Here is a 17,206-nt window from a genome sequence, read left to right as displayed (position 1 = left end):
TGCCCAGAGCTCCATGTGCCCAGAGCTCCATGGGCTCAGAGCCCCATGTGCCCAGAGCTTCATGTGCCCAGAGCTCCATGTGCCCAGAGCTATATGGGCCCAGAGCCGACATAGCAAAATGTACATAGCAAGAAAAGTGATGTATTGTACTTTCAGAAGAATATACACTGGTGAATAGTCATGAGTGGTTACAATGCCAAAGCAACAAACAAAACCCACACTACAACATAAATTCCAGACATATATATCCTCAAAAAAAACCCAAAAAAAACCAAAAAAACGATCCTACTCTAACTCCCTAACCAGAAAAACAGACACAAACCCCAATCCCAAACAACAAGCACCACTCCCTACAACCAGTACAATTTACAAGTATGTTCAGGTCTTCACACAGGGCTCACACAAACAGTCAGCAATCTGGGATACACAGGGGAACCAGGAGGACACAAACACAAGGCTAACAGACTCTCTCAGGCCAAGAACAGGCATAACAAACAGAAGAACCTAAAGGCTACTAAGCTAACAGGGAGTTACAGGGAACAGACAAGTCTAAACAAGCTAAACAAATACTAAGCAGAGTAAGTGCTAACAACACTAAGATATAAGAAGCCACCTTCAGTCTTCTAACTTGGTCCATATATGGGCCATCTTCACTCATAGAAAGGAGGCAGTAACAAGACAGCAGTTGCATCCAAGTACCGAACTGGATTACATCAGGACTGGAGTCATCAGGAAGGGAGCACAGCATTCTTAGCAGCCAGGGGGTAACAGCCATGATCAAAAACTGACCTCAGGAATACCAAAAAAGCGAGGACAAAATTAAGCATTTTGGAAGGCAGACCAGAAAGAGGATTGAACCTGACTCCCATAGAAAACCTATCGATAACTTTGATAATGGTGGTGAATGAATGAGAAGTGGGGAGATTAGTCACAAAATCTACTTCTTAATGGTAAGATGGGTAATACGGTATGGGAAAGGGTGAGAGTTTCCCTACAGGTAGCACTTTAAGGGCTTTGCATTGAGAGCAGACAGTACAGGAACACATATTGAAGTTCACTAACACATTTTCCCACCATTAACCACGGCTAAAAGCTGCTGGTTTCAGGTTTTGCCAGGATGGCCAGAATGCTGAAAAGGGCGAAGGAGCCCAGGTGATTAGGTATTCTCTGAATGCAATGGGGATGTATATTTTACCTGGAGGGCACTGCAAAGAACAAAGGGGATTTTCTAGCTACCAGTCAATCCTTTCATCTTTATCTCAATGGACAGAAGCAAGTAAACGATCAGGTAAAAGAATATTCTTTCAATCCTCATTTCACTCCTCTTTCCTTCTCTTCTTTTGAATTTCATGATATTAAAGTGTCTTTCCCCACCAAATTTCACATCATTGCCATCTACTGCCCTCCATATTCCCTTCTCTTCTCCACCCAGAACCAGCTGCACGATCCCTATCAGTCTGGCTACAAACTGACACAAATAGCCCTAATAGCACAGAAAATCCATGCTGCTAAAGCTGCCAAATGGTCATCTGTCTTGATTCTTCTGGACCTTTTGGCAGCCTTTGACACAGTAAACCACAGCATTCTCCTCTCTGCTCTCTCCAGCCTTGGTGTGACTGGCTCTGCATGGAAATGGTTTTAGTTCTTCTCATACCCATAATATCTTCTCATGGCTTCTCATACCAATGCTATGCTGGCAAAACCCAATTTTTCCACCCTCTGACACACATGTCTCCAGACATATCTCAACATGCTTGACTGACATTACATCATGGATGACAGCCCACCACTTGAAGCTCAACCCTAGTAAAACTGAGCTTCTGTATATCCCAGGAACGCCCAGCCCTTACCATGACCTCACAGTTTCCTTCAAGAACTCCCTGGTATCACCATCTGCCCATAGCCTGGGCATAACTTTAGACAACTAGTTGTTGTTCTCAACTCATGTTTCAAATCTAACCTGGTCTTGCAGATTTCTCCTTTGTAACATACGAAGGATTCTGCCTTTTCTCTCACAGGAAGTTGCCCAGATGCTTGTGCAGTCTCTTGTGATCTCAGAGCTAGACTACTGCAATTCATTACTTGCTGGTCTTCGTCTAAGAGCCATCAGACCTCTACAACTGGTCCAGAATGTAGCAACATGACTGATCTTCAATCTTACGAAGTTCACGCGTCACTCCACTGCTGCTCTTCCTTCATTGGCTTCCAGTAGCTGCATGCATGAGATTTAAAACCTTGATGCTTGCCAACAAAGCCAAAAATGGACCAGACCCTCCATACATGATGTCAGTGTCCAAAGCTCGATCTGTACCTTGAATACTTAAAACCTCAAGTACGGCTTGGTATGAAATACCATGCTTCAAGTCTCATGGAAGACAAGCATCGAACATTCTCTTTCCTGGCTCCTAGATGGTGAAAATAACTTCTGCTTGCTGTATGGACAGCAGAGTCCCTTGCAGTCTTCAAATGAAGACTGAAGACCCATCTATTTGTGGACTATTTAAATGACCACTGACCCTGCTCCTACATTGACTAACTGAAACTTTACTTATTATAGTGTATTGTTTATTGCACTGATGTTGACTGCTCCTATGTTGATTAACTCTAGTACTTATTGTTTATTGCACTGATTGTTATCTGAGATAGAGTTTATTCATTTTGTACTTCCATGTATCAGCAGTGATCCCTGCATTTTTACAGTATTCTAGATCATTGGTATATTGGACTCTAACCTACTGTACTGGCTAGGATGTATTCCATGAGTAAATGACAAAGCACCTTTGTAAGTCGCTCTGGAGACGAGTGTCTGCCAAATGCCATAAATGTAAATGTAAATGTACTAGGGTTCATAGGAAGTGTGGCAGTTTTATGTTTAAATGTTTTGCTCATATTTACACACACCATTCTTGCTGCTCCTAGAAACTGAACGTAATGAAGTTTAATTAAAATCAACCTTTCCATAAAGAAAAGCTTCAGTTGAAATCATTGGAGAAGTTGTTGTTGGACAGTGATGGACTGGAATCTGGACCAAGATTACAGTATTAAATGAGGGTGTGCCTAACCCCAGTCCTTTTCCTTATATATTTTTTTCTAACACACATACACAGAGGTTAATTATCAGGAAAGGAAAAGGAGAGGAAGGAGATTAAATGACTTGAAGAGCAGTCATGTTTACTGTCCTTTAAGAGAAGAGGTTGAGATTACTGGCTTCAGATTCTCCTGAAGATGTGAATTGCTACAGGCTTTGCAGGTTCCGTTCAGTCTGATCATTGATTATTCCTGGGTTCAGTTCAGTCTGATCTATTGATTATCCCTGGGTTATCCAAAATGCAGTGCAGCCTGAAGCAGAACTAACCCAACAACATTTCAAGTGTCAAGAGAGACAGAGTCTGAAGTTATGACAGGTTATTTCAAACAGCAATGGGCTGTCTCAGGAAAACAGAGCAGTGAATGAAAACCAGAGCTCACTTACAGATATACCAGACTCGTGACATAGACAGCTGCTCAGAGGACCTCACTACAGACGTGATCTAAGAATGACCATAAAGCTGAAATGTTTCATCTCATCCAGCTTCTATAGACTCACATGGCTCATATTATTCTCCTGATTGTAGTTGATAGTTTAGAAAATCAGTGTGCTTGAGCGATCTAAAAGGTATTGTTATATTTCAAATAATCAGGACTGAACAAATAAATGTATTCTGTACATTTGATTGGGTAGTTTATCTTATTCTAAATTTGCCTTGGTAACAAATTTTCTTTATGCAATCTTTCACAATTTGAATATGTCTGCACATATGGAAATATATACTTATTCTAAGATGGAAAAAAAAATAGAGGTTTAATAATTTTATGAAATTGATTTATGCAGATCCACAATTTCATGTATAGTCATGGTGAACAAATAAGTCAATTTTTAGTTATTTTAATTCATATGTTGTATCAGTGGAGCACTAAAAAAGGTTTTTGTCATTTGCAAATTGAAAATTTTAAAGCATGAAGGTGTGAAAGAGTTTCTGCTATTTTGTTGCAGTTTGTGCATAGCAAATAATTATTTATTCGTGTACTGGGTGTGTTTCATATATATATATATATATATATATATATATATATATGTGTGTGTGTGTGTGTGTGTGTGTGTGTGTGTGTGTGTGTGTGTGTGTGCGTGCGTGCGTGCGTGTGTGTGCGAGTGTGAGACAGGCATCATGAATCAGCCAACATCCAGACCATTCATTACTGGTCAGTTTCTGTCTACAAGGTCACTGTTCATCAGATTTTGTATGTGTGTTTATATGTGTATGTAAAGGATATTAACGTGTTTATGGAACAACAACAGAAATAAAAATTCTCAGGTGACACCAAACACCATTTATTAGGGTTTTACAAAGACTACAAAATTCTTCAGATGATTTAAATTGTGGTCTCTTGCTATTTACATGATATGTTACTTACAAATGTACAAAATATAAAACATTTACGCACAAATGTTCCACCTGAAAAGAAATACTCTGAAAGTAGTAATGCCATGCTCTCACCAAAATGTATTTGCAATTAAGTGATTAAAAAAGACAAAAGAAAAGAAAAACAGGTCAAGATCCACAGACACAATCACAATGTTTAGGGTTTGTTTAGTTTCAAATGGTTTTAGGCAGTCGAGGATGAGATTTGGGGGGTAGAAATTGATTGATGCTTTGACGTGAGATAAGATCACCAATCAGCAAACAACACACAGGCACAACATTTAAAAGTACAGGACTAGCTCTGTATCTCTTTTCTTCAAGTGGGAAAAATACTGAGGAAGAAAATATAACAAAATAATTAAAATAATAATTTAAAAAATACCGAGGGATCGACCAATGAAGAAAGGCATGCAGAATTTGATGTGGTTCTATGTGACGTGTGCCTGAGGAGGTGAATCTGAGGCTCCCACTCAGAGTGGCGAGAGGGTGGGGTCAACCTGAGGTCGGGTTGGCTCTGTTGGAAAGGTCACCCATAGCACCTGGTGTGTTTAGTACTCTGCACCTTTAGAACAGCAGGCTGAAACAAAGATTCACTTTTTGTAAACAAATCAGAAAAAAGCACTTGTGCAAAGTCTTGCGAAATTAAAATTATTTCACAGTAAAATGGTATCCCTATATTTTGCGTAAATGTTGGATTATTTTGTTCTTTTTTTCCCCTTAATGCCAACTTTACCAGAAATTACATTTAATCTGTAAAGAATGGAGAGGAACTGAAGCAAACATGTCCAAATCTACTGTTAATGAATCAAATCTAGTGTTAATGAATTAGCTGATTTGATTTGCATATGATTTTGCACCTCTGACAGGGAACAGTAATATGTTCTACATTATAAAATCATTTTACCTTCACTGTATTAGACTGCTGCAGTTGTAATCACCAGTCATTACATAACATACTAAGACTGGTTAGCTTGCTGGTTTGCATTTTTTTCCTCTTTAAAACAATTACTGCTTTCTGTTAGGCAAGAAGAGCAGGTCTGCAACTTTGACTAGGTAGAATGCATCTTTGAAAAACTGTGCAAGACTTGGATATTTACAACTCACACTCTCAACTGCAGAACAAAAAAACCTAATGGATCAATTCAAATGTCTGCACACAAGCTTGTGCACTGAGAAAAAAACCCCAAAACATTCCAAATGCCTCTAGACACATACATACACAGAAATGAACACAGACACACACACACACACATACACACACACATACATACACACATACATACACACATACATACACACACACACACACACACACACACACACACACACACACACACAGACAAACACACATACAAGCACACTCATATCTCAAACAGCATGCTAGTGAAGCAACTTGTCAGAGTTGTGCTCATCTTGGTTGTTTTTCCCAGCTCAGCTGGGATTACATAAAGTTATCCCATCCCCTTAATTATTATACATTTGAACATATTTTTCAATAGTGTGTCTTAATTCTAACTCACTTGTCAGGTAACAAAAATAAAATATGTGGACGTGGCATATATCGGGATATCGGGTTTAAAATTCCATCCTAAAGTGCCGCGCCACTGGGAGACGCCGCTTTTCTGCACATCCACGGTCTTAAGAATACAGGCCTACTGAACTGTCTGCCAGAGCTCAGCACATATAAGGCAGCAATAAAAGCACCAGAATCAGGCTAGTTTCCTCCTTCATCCATGCACACATCCTCGTCACTCGTTACCTCTCTGCTGCTCCGCTGGGGAGAGAAAAGGAACTGCACGCATGGTCACTGATTCAAAGGGACGAGACTACCGCACTGCAAGCTTGAGTCAGGTTGTCGAGGGCGACTATAAAGGGGCTGTTGTTGTTGCACGCTTGGCAGTGTACTGAGTGGTGCGAGTGGTGAAGAGCTTCACAGTAGCAGACATGACACGAGAAGCACTTGTGCTTGTTGGTTTGGCGTGAATGTCGCCGGGTGGGAATGAGCATAAACTAGAGAACTAATTTCGGCACTGCAGCAGCACCAGGTTTACTGAGGTCTGGACTGGGTATGTTGCCCTTTTCCTCACTGCAGCACCTCGGTGAACTGAACAAAGACTCCTACTCGTGTAAACAACGTTAGTTAACATGGAGATCGCTAACCAAATGAAAACAAACAAAGACTTCCAGTTGTTATTTTTGTTTGTTTGGTTATTTTTTTTTAATTGCACATTTCACCAGTGTTTTGTGTGCTTCCAGCACTGTCCAGGCATCTCTTCTCTGCCTCTTCAGCCTCAGAGGGGGCAGGTCTCCCAGCAGGGGCACTAGAGCGGCCATCTATACTGCCCACTAACGCCCAGTGAGCCATCGGATCTGTTATGCTGATAAACCAATAGGAAGAAGGCTCTTCCTCATGGTGGGGCTTACAGGGCCGACTCGAGGGAAGAGTCTAGAAGGTCGTCATGGTGACTGGCACTGTCGCTGTCACAGCTCTGGGCGCTGGAGTAGTTAGCAGCTTCCTGTAGTCTCATTAGCATATTCATCTAGTAAGGGAGTGGGCGGAGACAGAGAGAGTGGGAAAGAAGAGTCATCACCACATCTGCAACTTATGAAAACAGATGCACACACATAAAAAGGCACATTCCTACCTTCCTTAAAACACCAGGTCTCTTTCTCGCACACACACACACACACACACACACACACACACACACACACACTGGTGCGCACACGCTAACAGGCACATAATGACACTAATGCAAACATGACAGCATACAGACACAGAGGAATGGGGATGGATGTTACCACTATAGTACAGTTAAACCACTGGTACACAAGCCAAACAAAACATGACAGTCACACAGAACAAGGTACCGCATATATTACACTGGGAATCTACCAACACTGTCACACAGTGAAGAAAACAGCTAAGTGCTAGAGTCTACACACACACACACACACACCAATCCGCGTATCAATGAGCTACTATATACTAATGAGGAACTAATCACTGGAATTTGGACACAGTGGAAGTCATGTCACCTTATAATCTCGGAACGTCTGTTTTGGTTTAAAAAGGGGGGAGACATGAGAAGAGATCAGGCAGTTTTAGACACGTTCAAAGACCACTCTAGTGTGTTGAGCAAACTGCTCTTAATCCCTAGATACAATAATTATCAATGTCTAGATACAATAACTACAGAAAAGCGATGAAACACTTGGTGTCAGTGGCTCCACCAAATGGATTAAACAAATCAAGTTACTACAGACTCTCTGAACGTCTGCAGTTATGTCCACTGGAGTCAGAAGATTCTTTGCTTGATGTACACACACATACACACTTGGTTTGCACATTTCTGGCTCTGTGGAAAGATGTGACAAGCAGTCACCTCAGTAACTTAGATTTATCTGATGCTTTTACCCAAAGCGACTTACAATTATGTGTAATTGTACAATTGTACAACTTGTGTAATTGAGGGTTAAGGGTCTTGCTCAGGGGCCCAACAGTGGCAACTTGGCAGTGGCTGGGCTTAAACCCACAATCTTCATATTACAAGTCAAGTACTTTAACCAATGAGCTGCCGAGTCACCTCACCGTCACCTCACAGTCACCTCAGTCACCTCACCCTCACCTCACAGTCACCTCAGTCACCTCATAGTCACCTCACAGTTACCTCAGTCACCTCAGTCACCTCACCCTCACCTCAGTCACCTCATAGTCACCTCATAGTCACCTCATAGTCACCTCAGTCATCTCAGTCACCTCACCCTCACCTCACAGTCACCTCAGTCACCTCATAGTCACCTCACAGTTACCTCTGTGCCCTGCAGTGAGCCATGCTTCAGGGAGTCTACTCTCAGACTCCATCAGGGCATATAAGTGAACTGATTGTGTTCAGGTTCTTGTTGGTCTTGGAAGGGGGGTGTCCCTTCATGAGGTCTGAGGACAGACTCCAGTGACATACGGTGAGAACAGTGTTTACCAGTGGGTCTCCCTCTGTGTCACTCTGGGACACTTGCTTGGAGGAGGCGCCATCTTTCAATGAGCCATAGCTGTCATAGCCAACATCTTCCGGCCGGAGCTGCAGCAGTGATTGGCTGTCGTGTTGCAGGGAGGCGGAGCTCCATGGGTAGGTGTCAATGGCCCATTTGGAAGGATCCTCCCATGCTGCTCGCTTACCATAAAGCTACAGGGGAGAGAAACAGGCCAGTAAGACACAAAAGTCACACTTGAATACATAAGAAATTATCCTAATCATTCATAGACCTGCACATTTTATAGTACTGATTTAGATTGTGTGTGTGTGTGTGTGTGTGTGTGTGTGTGTGTGTGTGTGTGTGTGTGTGCGCGCGATTACCTGTAGTCCCTCCCGCACTGCCTCTAATAAGTATGGCACTAGAGAAAAGTTCCACAAGTCAGTGAACCACACACGAGAGGCATCAACATCCATTGGACAAGACAGGAAGAGCCTTGGACCTGCAAGAGCAAAACATCTAAGACACCCTCACACACACTGTTCAATCCTTACTGTTCAACCCTCAAACTGGCTCTAATACACAAGCTAACATGACAAGTGCCTCTGAGCTCTGAGTCAAAATTAAGTTTCAGACTTAATTTCAGACTTTTAAAAACTTGCGTGTCTCTCATGCTGCCAATGGTTGTGGTAACAGTAGATGTGAATGTGTCATGTATTGCTAAACTTTCTGTGTGAATATGTATAGGATGTAAGTGCATGTGTGGATGTGTGTGAATGGGTAAGCATGTGGGTATGGATTACCGATAGTGACGTCTGAGGAGCTGTGAGCTTCTAGGAAGGAGTTGAGGTGTTGCCAGGTTTTGGGGATCCAGTCGATGATCTTGATGAGGTCATTACTACGTGTGTTCTTCTCAATTTCTGTCTCGATGAGTTTTCGACGGAGGAATCGTCCCAGGAAGCCCCTGACAGGCTCAGTGTGGTTTGCACACAACACCCACCTACACGCACAGGTGTAAGCACCATGATCAGAGGGCTTCACTCTCATAATACAAGTCTCATTAGTGTGTGTGTGTGTCTGTATTTGTGTGTGTGTGTGTGTGTGATAGACAGAAATCCTGGAAATGACATGACACACCAAAGGGCCTCATACATTTCCATTTACTCCATAGGAAGAATATTGTAAAGTATGCATGTGCCTCATCAGATTCAGCAAATCAATTTACCAAATTGTGGTAATTGGCCCTGTTTGTACAAGAGTGTGCGTTCATGAGATCTTAATGTGTGAGGCCCCAAAAATGCCCTATACGTGCCCTACACAGTTTGTCTGGAAGTGTTCTTCATATCAATCCCCATCTACAGGACAAAAACACTCTGTTTTCAGAGATCAGTACATGAAACGTCACCATAAAAACACCAAGAGTGGAATTAAGATCTGACAAAGACAAGAAAGAGTCACTTAAGGTCCCTACCATCACACACAGAAATGGTTTGAAGTCATGAGGGTTATAGAGTCAGAGTAAAATAAAAAAAAGCTACTGTACATGACTTGCTTATACAACTGATTTAACAACAAATCATTTCGTACGAGTGGTTCTGGCATGACGCCACTGTTAGAATGAACAACCACCAGACTGTAAATCTCTCTGCTACAACAAGACTATAAGCTCCAACATGACCGTGACACGCTGTGACCTCAGGCCCAGCAGGCTAAGAAAACTCCAGTGATGTCCGCAGATCCGGCAGATCCCCACACCTGAAGTTATGATGCAGCTCCAGGTTGGGGGAGGAAGACACCCCCTGGTTCATGGTTCCGATGACATACGGGCTGTAAAAGGAACACGAAGTTAGACAGCCTTTACACATGTCCAACAAAACCTCTTACTGTCCAACTAAACTGTCCAACAAAACACTTACTCACAAATACAATTAAGCACTATTTGTTTTAGTGTATGTCAATTATTTATTTTTTTGTTCCTTTTTCTTAGTTTTCAACAATTTAATCTTATTTCTGTTTACTCGATAATGACTGTTTCATAAAAAAAGACATGTTATGGGCTGTTTATTGATTATGTATCAATGTTTTCTTGGCACATGTTTTTTTAAATATACAAAACCTACTTTGATAAAGTAATTATTATTAAGTTAGAAGGAAACACTAAACTGCATAAATTATTATGAGCATTATCACCAATGCCATGTGTTAGGACTTGATATATTACCATTTGTGATATTTGCAGTTGAGAAAGCCATTGAAGATATCACTGAGAGATCCAATATGGTGCAAATTATCCAGGACCACCACCAGGGGGAGCTCTCCCTCACTCCCTTCTGAGTTGCACTGCTCTGCTAGGCTAGACAAATACTGGCGCAGGTCCTGCTGTAAAAGCCAACAAATGCAAACACACAGGTGTGCATGAACACAGACACCCACCACACACCCAACAGGAGCATACGCAATCGGTCAGAGGTCACTCATTATTCTCCCAGATGTGCATAAGTGCATGCCACTAAGTTTTCTTAAGCACTTTGTTTTGCAAGAATACCAAAGCCTGTTTTAGTGCTGTCTGTTCGACCTCTACGGACTCTTATTTTCTCTTCTAAAGTCAGGATGCCTGCTCATGTCAACCTTGCAGACCTTTGAGCGCCCCGTGCTTGCCGTTTGTGTTATAAGTGGTGCGCGGCCCTCCCGAGCCCTGCGCTCACCGTGCTGGACTTCTGGTCCACGCTGAAGCAGGCCACGTTGCAGTCGCTGACCTCCTGGCCGCTCTTGGTGATGATGTAGTAGGCCAGGCGCCTGGCCAGGAAGGACTTCCCCGTGCCGCTGGGTCCGGACAGGATGATCCGGCGATGTTCCATCAGCAGGTTCAGGTAGCGCTGCATGACGGGCTTGGGGATGAGTGTGTCGAACACCAGGCTGTCGATGCTGCTCTCCCTCACACCTGGGCACGGACACACGGGCCACTTTATTTACTGCATAGTTATTATTATTATTATTATTACTGTACAATTTTTTAAAACTTATTTTATCTTATTTAGTGAGTTTGACCAATTCTTTTTTTTTTTGTTTGCATAAAATGTGCTACATATTACAGAACCTATATAATTGTTTTGTATTTTTGTATATGTATCCTTATATTACACACAAACAGATAGTAAAAGTGTTAGCTCTCCTCACACACTCCAAGCTCCAAGAGCTCCTACTGTTAGACAGTAGTGACACATGCACCCTGGAACGGATGGAGTCACATATCTGGTACCTTCTATCCATTACATCCACTACACCAGCGATATCTGATATCTTTCCACTTTCATATTTGACTCTCTCTCAGTCAACCAAGCTTTGAAATAAAGTAACAAATAAAGGAAGAATTAAACCATCCCATGTGCAATAAAGATGCAGCTAGTATGTGTTGTATAATTCTTCTGCATTAAGCCCGACAATTAGGGACAGATAGCTAGTAGTACTGCACTCTCCATTAGTTCATTAACCTCAACATGAATTGAATCGGTTTGTTAATAAATATCACTGTAAATGTGGTTGCTGTAGATATTTTAATTGGACATAAATATAATTTCTATGTCATAAAGGAGGTTGAGAAACTGTCCTCTGATGAAAGTCAGATTTATTTGGTTAATGTCCTGAAAACTTTGTTTCATTTGGTTCAGAAGTTAAAGATTCAGAACACTCAGCAAATATAATGCTGTGTTTTTCTGTTCTGTTTTTGTGATTTATTTACTTTTTTTTACATTAGACACTGGCAAAGTAGCTCATGGCGCCATCTTCCAGGAGACCTGGCAGAGAGGAACAGAGAGACGCGTCTCACCTCTGAGAGCGACACTGATGGTGTTACCGCCCCCCACCAGGTATCCACAGGGCAGGAGCTCGGGGAGCTCAGACACACTGGAGCGAATGATCTCGCCCATCCTGTAGCTCGCTATGCTGTCTGAGGTCAAGCCCAGACTCGTCAGCGGGTCCACACGAAACACGTACTCCTGACCCACACACCCACACGCAGGAATAAACATGAAACACACATGCTTGTCCCCCAAAATCACACACATACCACGCACATAAACCACGTAGATGAGATGAAATACTAAGGACTCTAGAACATTGTATTTGAAATGGAAAAAAAAAAAAAAAAGATTACAAGGTTAAAGTGCAAAATGTTGGCTTTCTTTAGAGGGTCTTTACCATATGCCAAATAGCAGGTTTCATAGCCTACTTTGTACAGATTCATAATGTTCGATGTTAGAAAGTTTTTAATATATTTCTTTCAAAAGTACAGCACAATTTTCAGGTATTACATAGTATCAATAATATATGTAGTTTTATGTAGTGTTAATACTCTTTCAGCAATTATTACTTAGCAATAAATACTAAGCTTTCCTCACATGGTATTAGTAGCAAGTATAGTTAGTACTAAGGGTCACAAGTGCTTTGCGTGCTGTAAGTACTGAGCTTTTTCTGAGCTATTACTAATTAATAAAGAAGTGATGAGTACTAAGAATTGCTGAAATTTTATACAGTATAAACACTGAATAAGTACTACAAACTACCAATACTCTCGTGCTTATGTGCTAGCAGCGCAAAGTACTAACTACTGAGCTCGTGTCAAGTATAAAGTCTTAATACGTACTGTACTAACTGAATTAAGTACTAAGATCCTATGCAGCATTATTAGTTAATAAAGAAATACTGAGTTCTAACCTTGAACAGCCGTCGTATCACACCATCCAACACGTCCCACTTTGTCTTCCCGCTGACCCCGATGGAGCCAATTAGATGCCCCTGACTCTGTACTGCCTGTGATTGGACATTTGAGGTATTTAATGGTTAGATTACTGTTAACATTGCTTGTATCAACATGTGTGAAATAAAAAATTGTCTCACTTAAATTTACAAATAACATTTCTGACTATTAAAAAATTCATGCAGTTTCTTAATCTGTTGACGATCAACTTTTTCTGCAGCAGAAACCATAGCCTCCCAGACACTGTTCAGAGAGTTGTACTGTTTTCCTTCATCATAAATCTCCTGTTTAAGAATGGCCCACAGGTTCTCAGTAGGGTTCAGGTCTAGTGAGGCAGGGGGCCATGTCATTATTCTTTCATCTTTAAGACCTTTACTGGCCAGCCACGCAGTGGGGTACTTCGATGCATGCGATGGAGCATTGTCCTGCATAAAAATCATGGTGTTCATGAAAGATGCAGACTTTTTCCTGAAAGTGTCGCCTAAAAACTTTTTTGTTCTTTTCGGAATCAGTTAAATCTCTTTTTTGGCCCATTTTGCCTGAGGAAAGAAGCTGCCTAATAATTATGCACCCCTTGATATAGGGTGTTGATCTCCTTAGGCCGCACCCTTCCTCATTACACAAATACACATCACCTCATCACCACATCATCCAATAAGCATTCAAGTATATACAGTTTGGAGATGGAAAATATGCATAAAAATGATGAAATGGTCAAAATACTCTCTTGCCTAATAACTGTGCACAAAGTATACATTGCATTGTGTATGCTGCGTGTCTGCATTTATTCTCTTAGTTAAAGGACGCTGAGACCAACTGGTGACCTTGCAATCTATGTACTGAATTACTCATGTGCTGAAATAGTTCCTCCTATTCATCTAAAGCTCCAGCTCACCTTGGTCCTGTTGGACTCGCCGGAGATGGTGACCACTATCCGCACTCTGCGGCCTTCCTTCCGCAGGTTCCCCTCACAGCTGTCGTCCAGGAGCAAATCTGTGAAGGACACAAAGCCAGAGTCATCGGGCAGACACAGCAGCGCTGAGCATGCCTAATGGAAGAGACTCACACAACGAGACGGCGTGCGAGTCATCAACGTCAGCGCATACATGCTTTTTTCATGTCTCCCAGCTGAACGGCGAATAAATGAATAGGGGCCTTGCTTCTGAATGACATGCATCAAGCTTTATTGTGTGTGTGTTTGTGCGTGGGTGATGCGATCTCTAATCGAGCTGGAATAAATGCTTTTAGAAGGCTGGTATTTTGCAAGTGGTTTGATGGGCTACGGTCTAAAGTAGTGTGTGTATGTGGGTGGGGGATGAGGTGCCAGAGCACAGTGTGTGTGTGTGTGTGTGTGTGTGTGTGTGTGTGTGTGTGTGTGTGTGTGCTCAGGTGTTTGGTATTTCACTGCCATTCCAGCATGACGGTGTGTTGAGGAGTGTTAACAGCCTCCTTGGTGTGTCCCCCAGAATCCCGAGCAGCAGCATAGTACTTGTGATTTTAATTAGTCGGGCCACACGTGGCGCCGAGACGGGGACAAGGATGCCGCTGTGACATTAGGGCTTGCCCAGTACGGATGAGAGCTTCACTCTGCCCTCGCTCCGTCCTGAGCCAAACAGCCCGGCCCGCACAGGAGCCCTGGGCCTGATCCAGTCGGCTACCGAGCAAGGCACTTAATCGCATGGTGCTCCAGAGAGACTGGAGTTTTGTGCAAGGAAAATGTGCATGGAATAAGCAAATTAGGAGATGCAAATTAGGAGATGCATGCTGTAGGAAATCATGAATCTACAAACCCTGAACTTGTGAGATCAATGCATTGGAAAACTAACACTTGGGCAGTCCTTAATAATCCATTAATAACACTCTTAACATGCCATACCTGACATGATGGTTTCTGTTATGTTGAGGTTGTTGAGAGAGAGTCCCAGTGACTGGCGCGAGGAAGAGGAGGAGGTGCTTGAGGCTTCAGAAGGGGGGCGGGCCATTTTGGCGGGCGTAGCAGGGGTGGAGCTTCCACTGGACTTTAGTCTGTCATTCTCTGCCTTCAGTAACTCAATCTCGTTCTGTCACCAAGCATGAGACAGAGACACAAAGAAAAACAATCAAAATTAAGATTTTCGTCCATGGACGGAACAAGAAACGTATCCGCATTTTGGAAAAATATGTGCAAAATAATGAATAAAATGGCCCACTCCCCTCTGGCCTGCGCTGGACTGGTTCTTGTGCTGGCCCACTCTCCTACCTGCATGCGGTTCATGGCCTCGCGTATCTGGTCCAGGTGGTGTGCGGAGCTCAGAGCCTCCAGCCTGATGTCGGTCAGTTTCAGCTCCTTCTCCCTGAGCTCATTCTTCAGCTGCAGAATAATCTCTGCCTCTGCCTCAGTACACTCACAAAGCCTGCACACACACACACACACACACACACACACACACACACACACACACACGCACGCACGTACGCACACACACACACACACACACACACGCACACGCACACGCACGCACGCACACACACACGCGCACATGCGTGCACACATACACACACACACACACACGCACACACGCACGCACGCACACACGCGCGCATGCGTGCAAACATACACATGCACACACGTGCACACACACACACACACACACACACACACACACACACACACACACCACAAGAGGAGTTACAAGAAGCACAACCACTAATATCCTCAACCACTAATACCCTGATGAATTACACTTTTACTGAGCATGTTCTACTGTTCACATACTCAAACACACACACACACATACACACACACAAACAAGTGGAAAGGGAACAAGTTCATAATTTCTCCCAATCTCAAGCACGGTCCAGCAGGCTGCTAGGGGCATTAGACAAACAGTTCTCAGGTGAACCTACGGAAACCTCTGAAGATCAGGCACAGCAGACAAACCCGTCAGAGGTCAGAGATCAACCATGCTCATCAAAACTGCACCACACACACACAGCTACTGCCGCTATGCTCAACGCCACACTGTCACTCTGCAGGTCTACGTACGTCTTACAGCTAAAATTGGTGAAATATTTCAAAAACATTCAGTGTGTAAATTCAGTGACATTGTTAGGTTATGCACTTCAGGTTATTTTGCTACTTCAAAGGCAACACAAGTTGCATCTACATGTAGCCCTCATGCACTGGGATTTCATCATATGTGGCACACATTAGGGTTCCAAACATGCGCCTGGAGATCCAACCTCAGTCTGGTCCTCCGCAAGGAAATTTTAGAAGCAGTTGTGGTGGATTAGTATGGCAATGAGCTGTACAGGAGTCCAGGTCTCCAGGAGCAGGGCTGGACACCCCTGTTCTAAAGCACTATTTGGATGGCCATCCCAGCATGCACCAAGCTGCCTTTACCGAGATCTGTGCTTGTAGATGACGTGGCCATTTTGCCTTTTCTTTGGCATCCAAATCAGGGAAGCCTTGTTATCGCATACACACATACTACACACACACACAGACGGATTTCAGGACAGTCACATGTAGGGGAACTTTACTACCGGACTGAAAAATGAAAAGACATTCACGGAGCTTGAAATAGTGCAGTGAAAAAAACTGAATAGATGAATAGATATTAAATCAATATTAAAGAGTGACACTGTACACATGTGTACAGGCATCAAAATATGGAAGTTACTGGGGATACATATGTGCATGTCTGTGGTCAACGAAGACGTGTTAGACTTCTTGTGCTGTATGAACTCAGTGGTCAATGACAACATGTGTAAAGGCTGTGTGTTGCTGTGGTGGTTGGTGTGTGTGTGTGTGCGTACACTCACTCTGTGGTTGATGAAGACATGTGTAAAGGCTGGGTGTTGCTGTGGTGTGTTTGTGTGTGTGTGTGTGTGTGTGTGTGTGTGTGTGTGTGCGTGTGCACTCACTCTGTGGTTGATGAAGACATGTGTAAGCATTGGGTGTTGCCGTGGTGTTTGTATGTGTGTGTGTGTGTGTGTGTGTGTGTGTGTGCACTCACTCTGTGGTGGATGAAGACAT

At 42.9% G+C, this 17,206-nt stretch overlaps 1 protein-coding gene across 4 annotated transcripts in view; it reads right to left on the bottom strand.

Moving 5' to 3' along the window:
• Positions 1–5,749: 5,749 nt before the first annotated feature.
• The window catches only part of nav3 (neuron navigator 3), a 142,226-nt gene continuing 130,769 nt past the window's right edge, over positions 5,750–17,206 (bottom strand). For 2 of the 4 annotated variants that reach the window (XM_035528027.1, XM_035528029.1), the window contains 12 exons: positions 15,428–15,581; positions 15,065–15,248; positions 14,084–14,181; positions 13,146–13,241; positions 12,259–12,427; positions 11,138–11,373; positions 10,654–10,811; positions 10,188–10,259; positions 9,236–9,432; positions 8,816–8,934; positions 8,441–8,644; positions 5,750–7,000 (listed from right to left, as the gene is read on the bottom strand). In XM_035528027.1, coding sequence (XP_035383920.1) covers positions 6,881–7,000; positions 8,441–8,644; positions 8,816–8,934; positions 9,236–9,432; positions 10,188–10,259; positions 10,654–10,811; positions 11,138–11,373; positions 12,259–12,427; positions 13,146–13,241; positions 14,084–14,181; positions 15,065–15,248; positions 15,428–15,581 — 1,807 coding nt within the window. In that variant the 3' untranslated portion in view covers positions 5,750–6,880. Of the gene's footprint in view, positions 7,001–8,440; positions 8,645–8,815; positions 8,935–9,235; positions 9,433–10,187; positions 10,260–10,653; positions 10,812–11,137; positions 11,374–12,258; positions 12,428–13,145; positions 13,242–14,083; positions 14,182–15,064; positions 15,249–15,427; positions 15,582–16,570; positions 16,658–17,206 lie in introns of all 4 variants that reach the window. The other 2 variants (XM_035528026.1, XM_035528028.1) reach the window with 2 other exon arrangements.

Source organism: Electrophorus electricus, chromosome 7, assembly GCF_013358815.1.
Source record: "Electrophorus electricus isolate fEleEle1 chromosome 7, fEleEle1.pri, whole genome shotgun sequence".
In the NCBI taxonomy this organism is placed as follows: domain Eukaryota; kingdom Metazoa; phylum Chordata; class Actinopteri; order Gymnotiformes; family Gymnotidae; genus Electrophorus; species Electrophorus electricus.
This window is presented reverse-complemented; position numbering and strand designations above follow the sequence as displayed.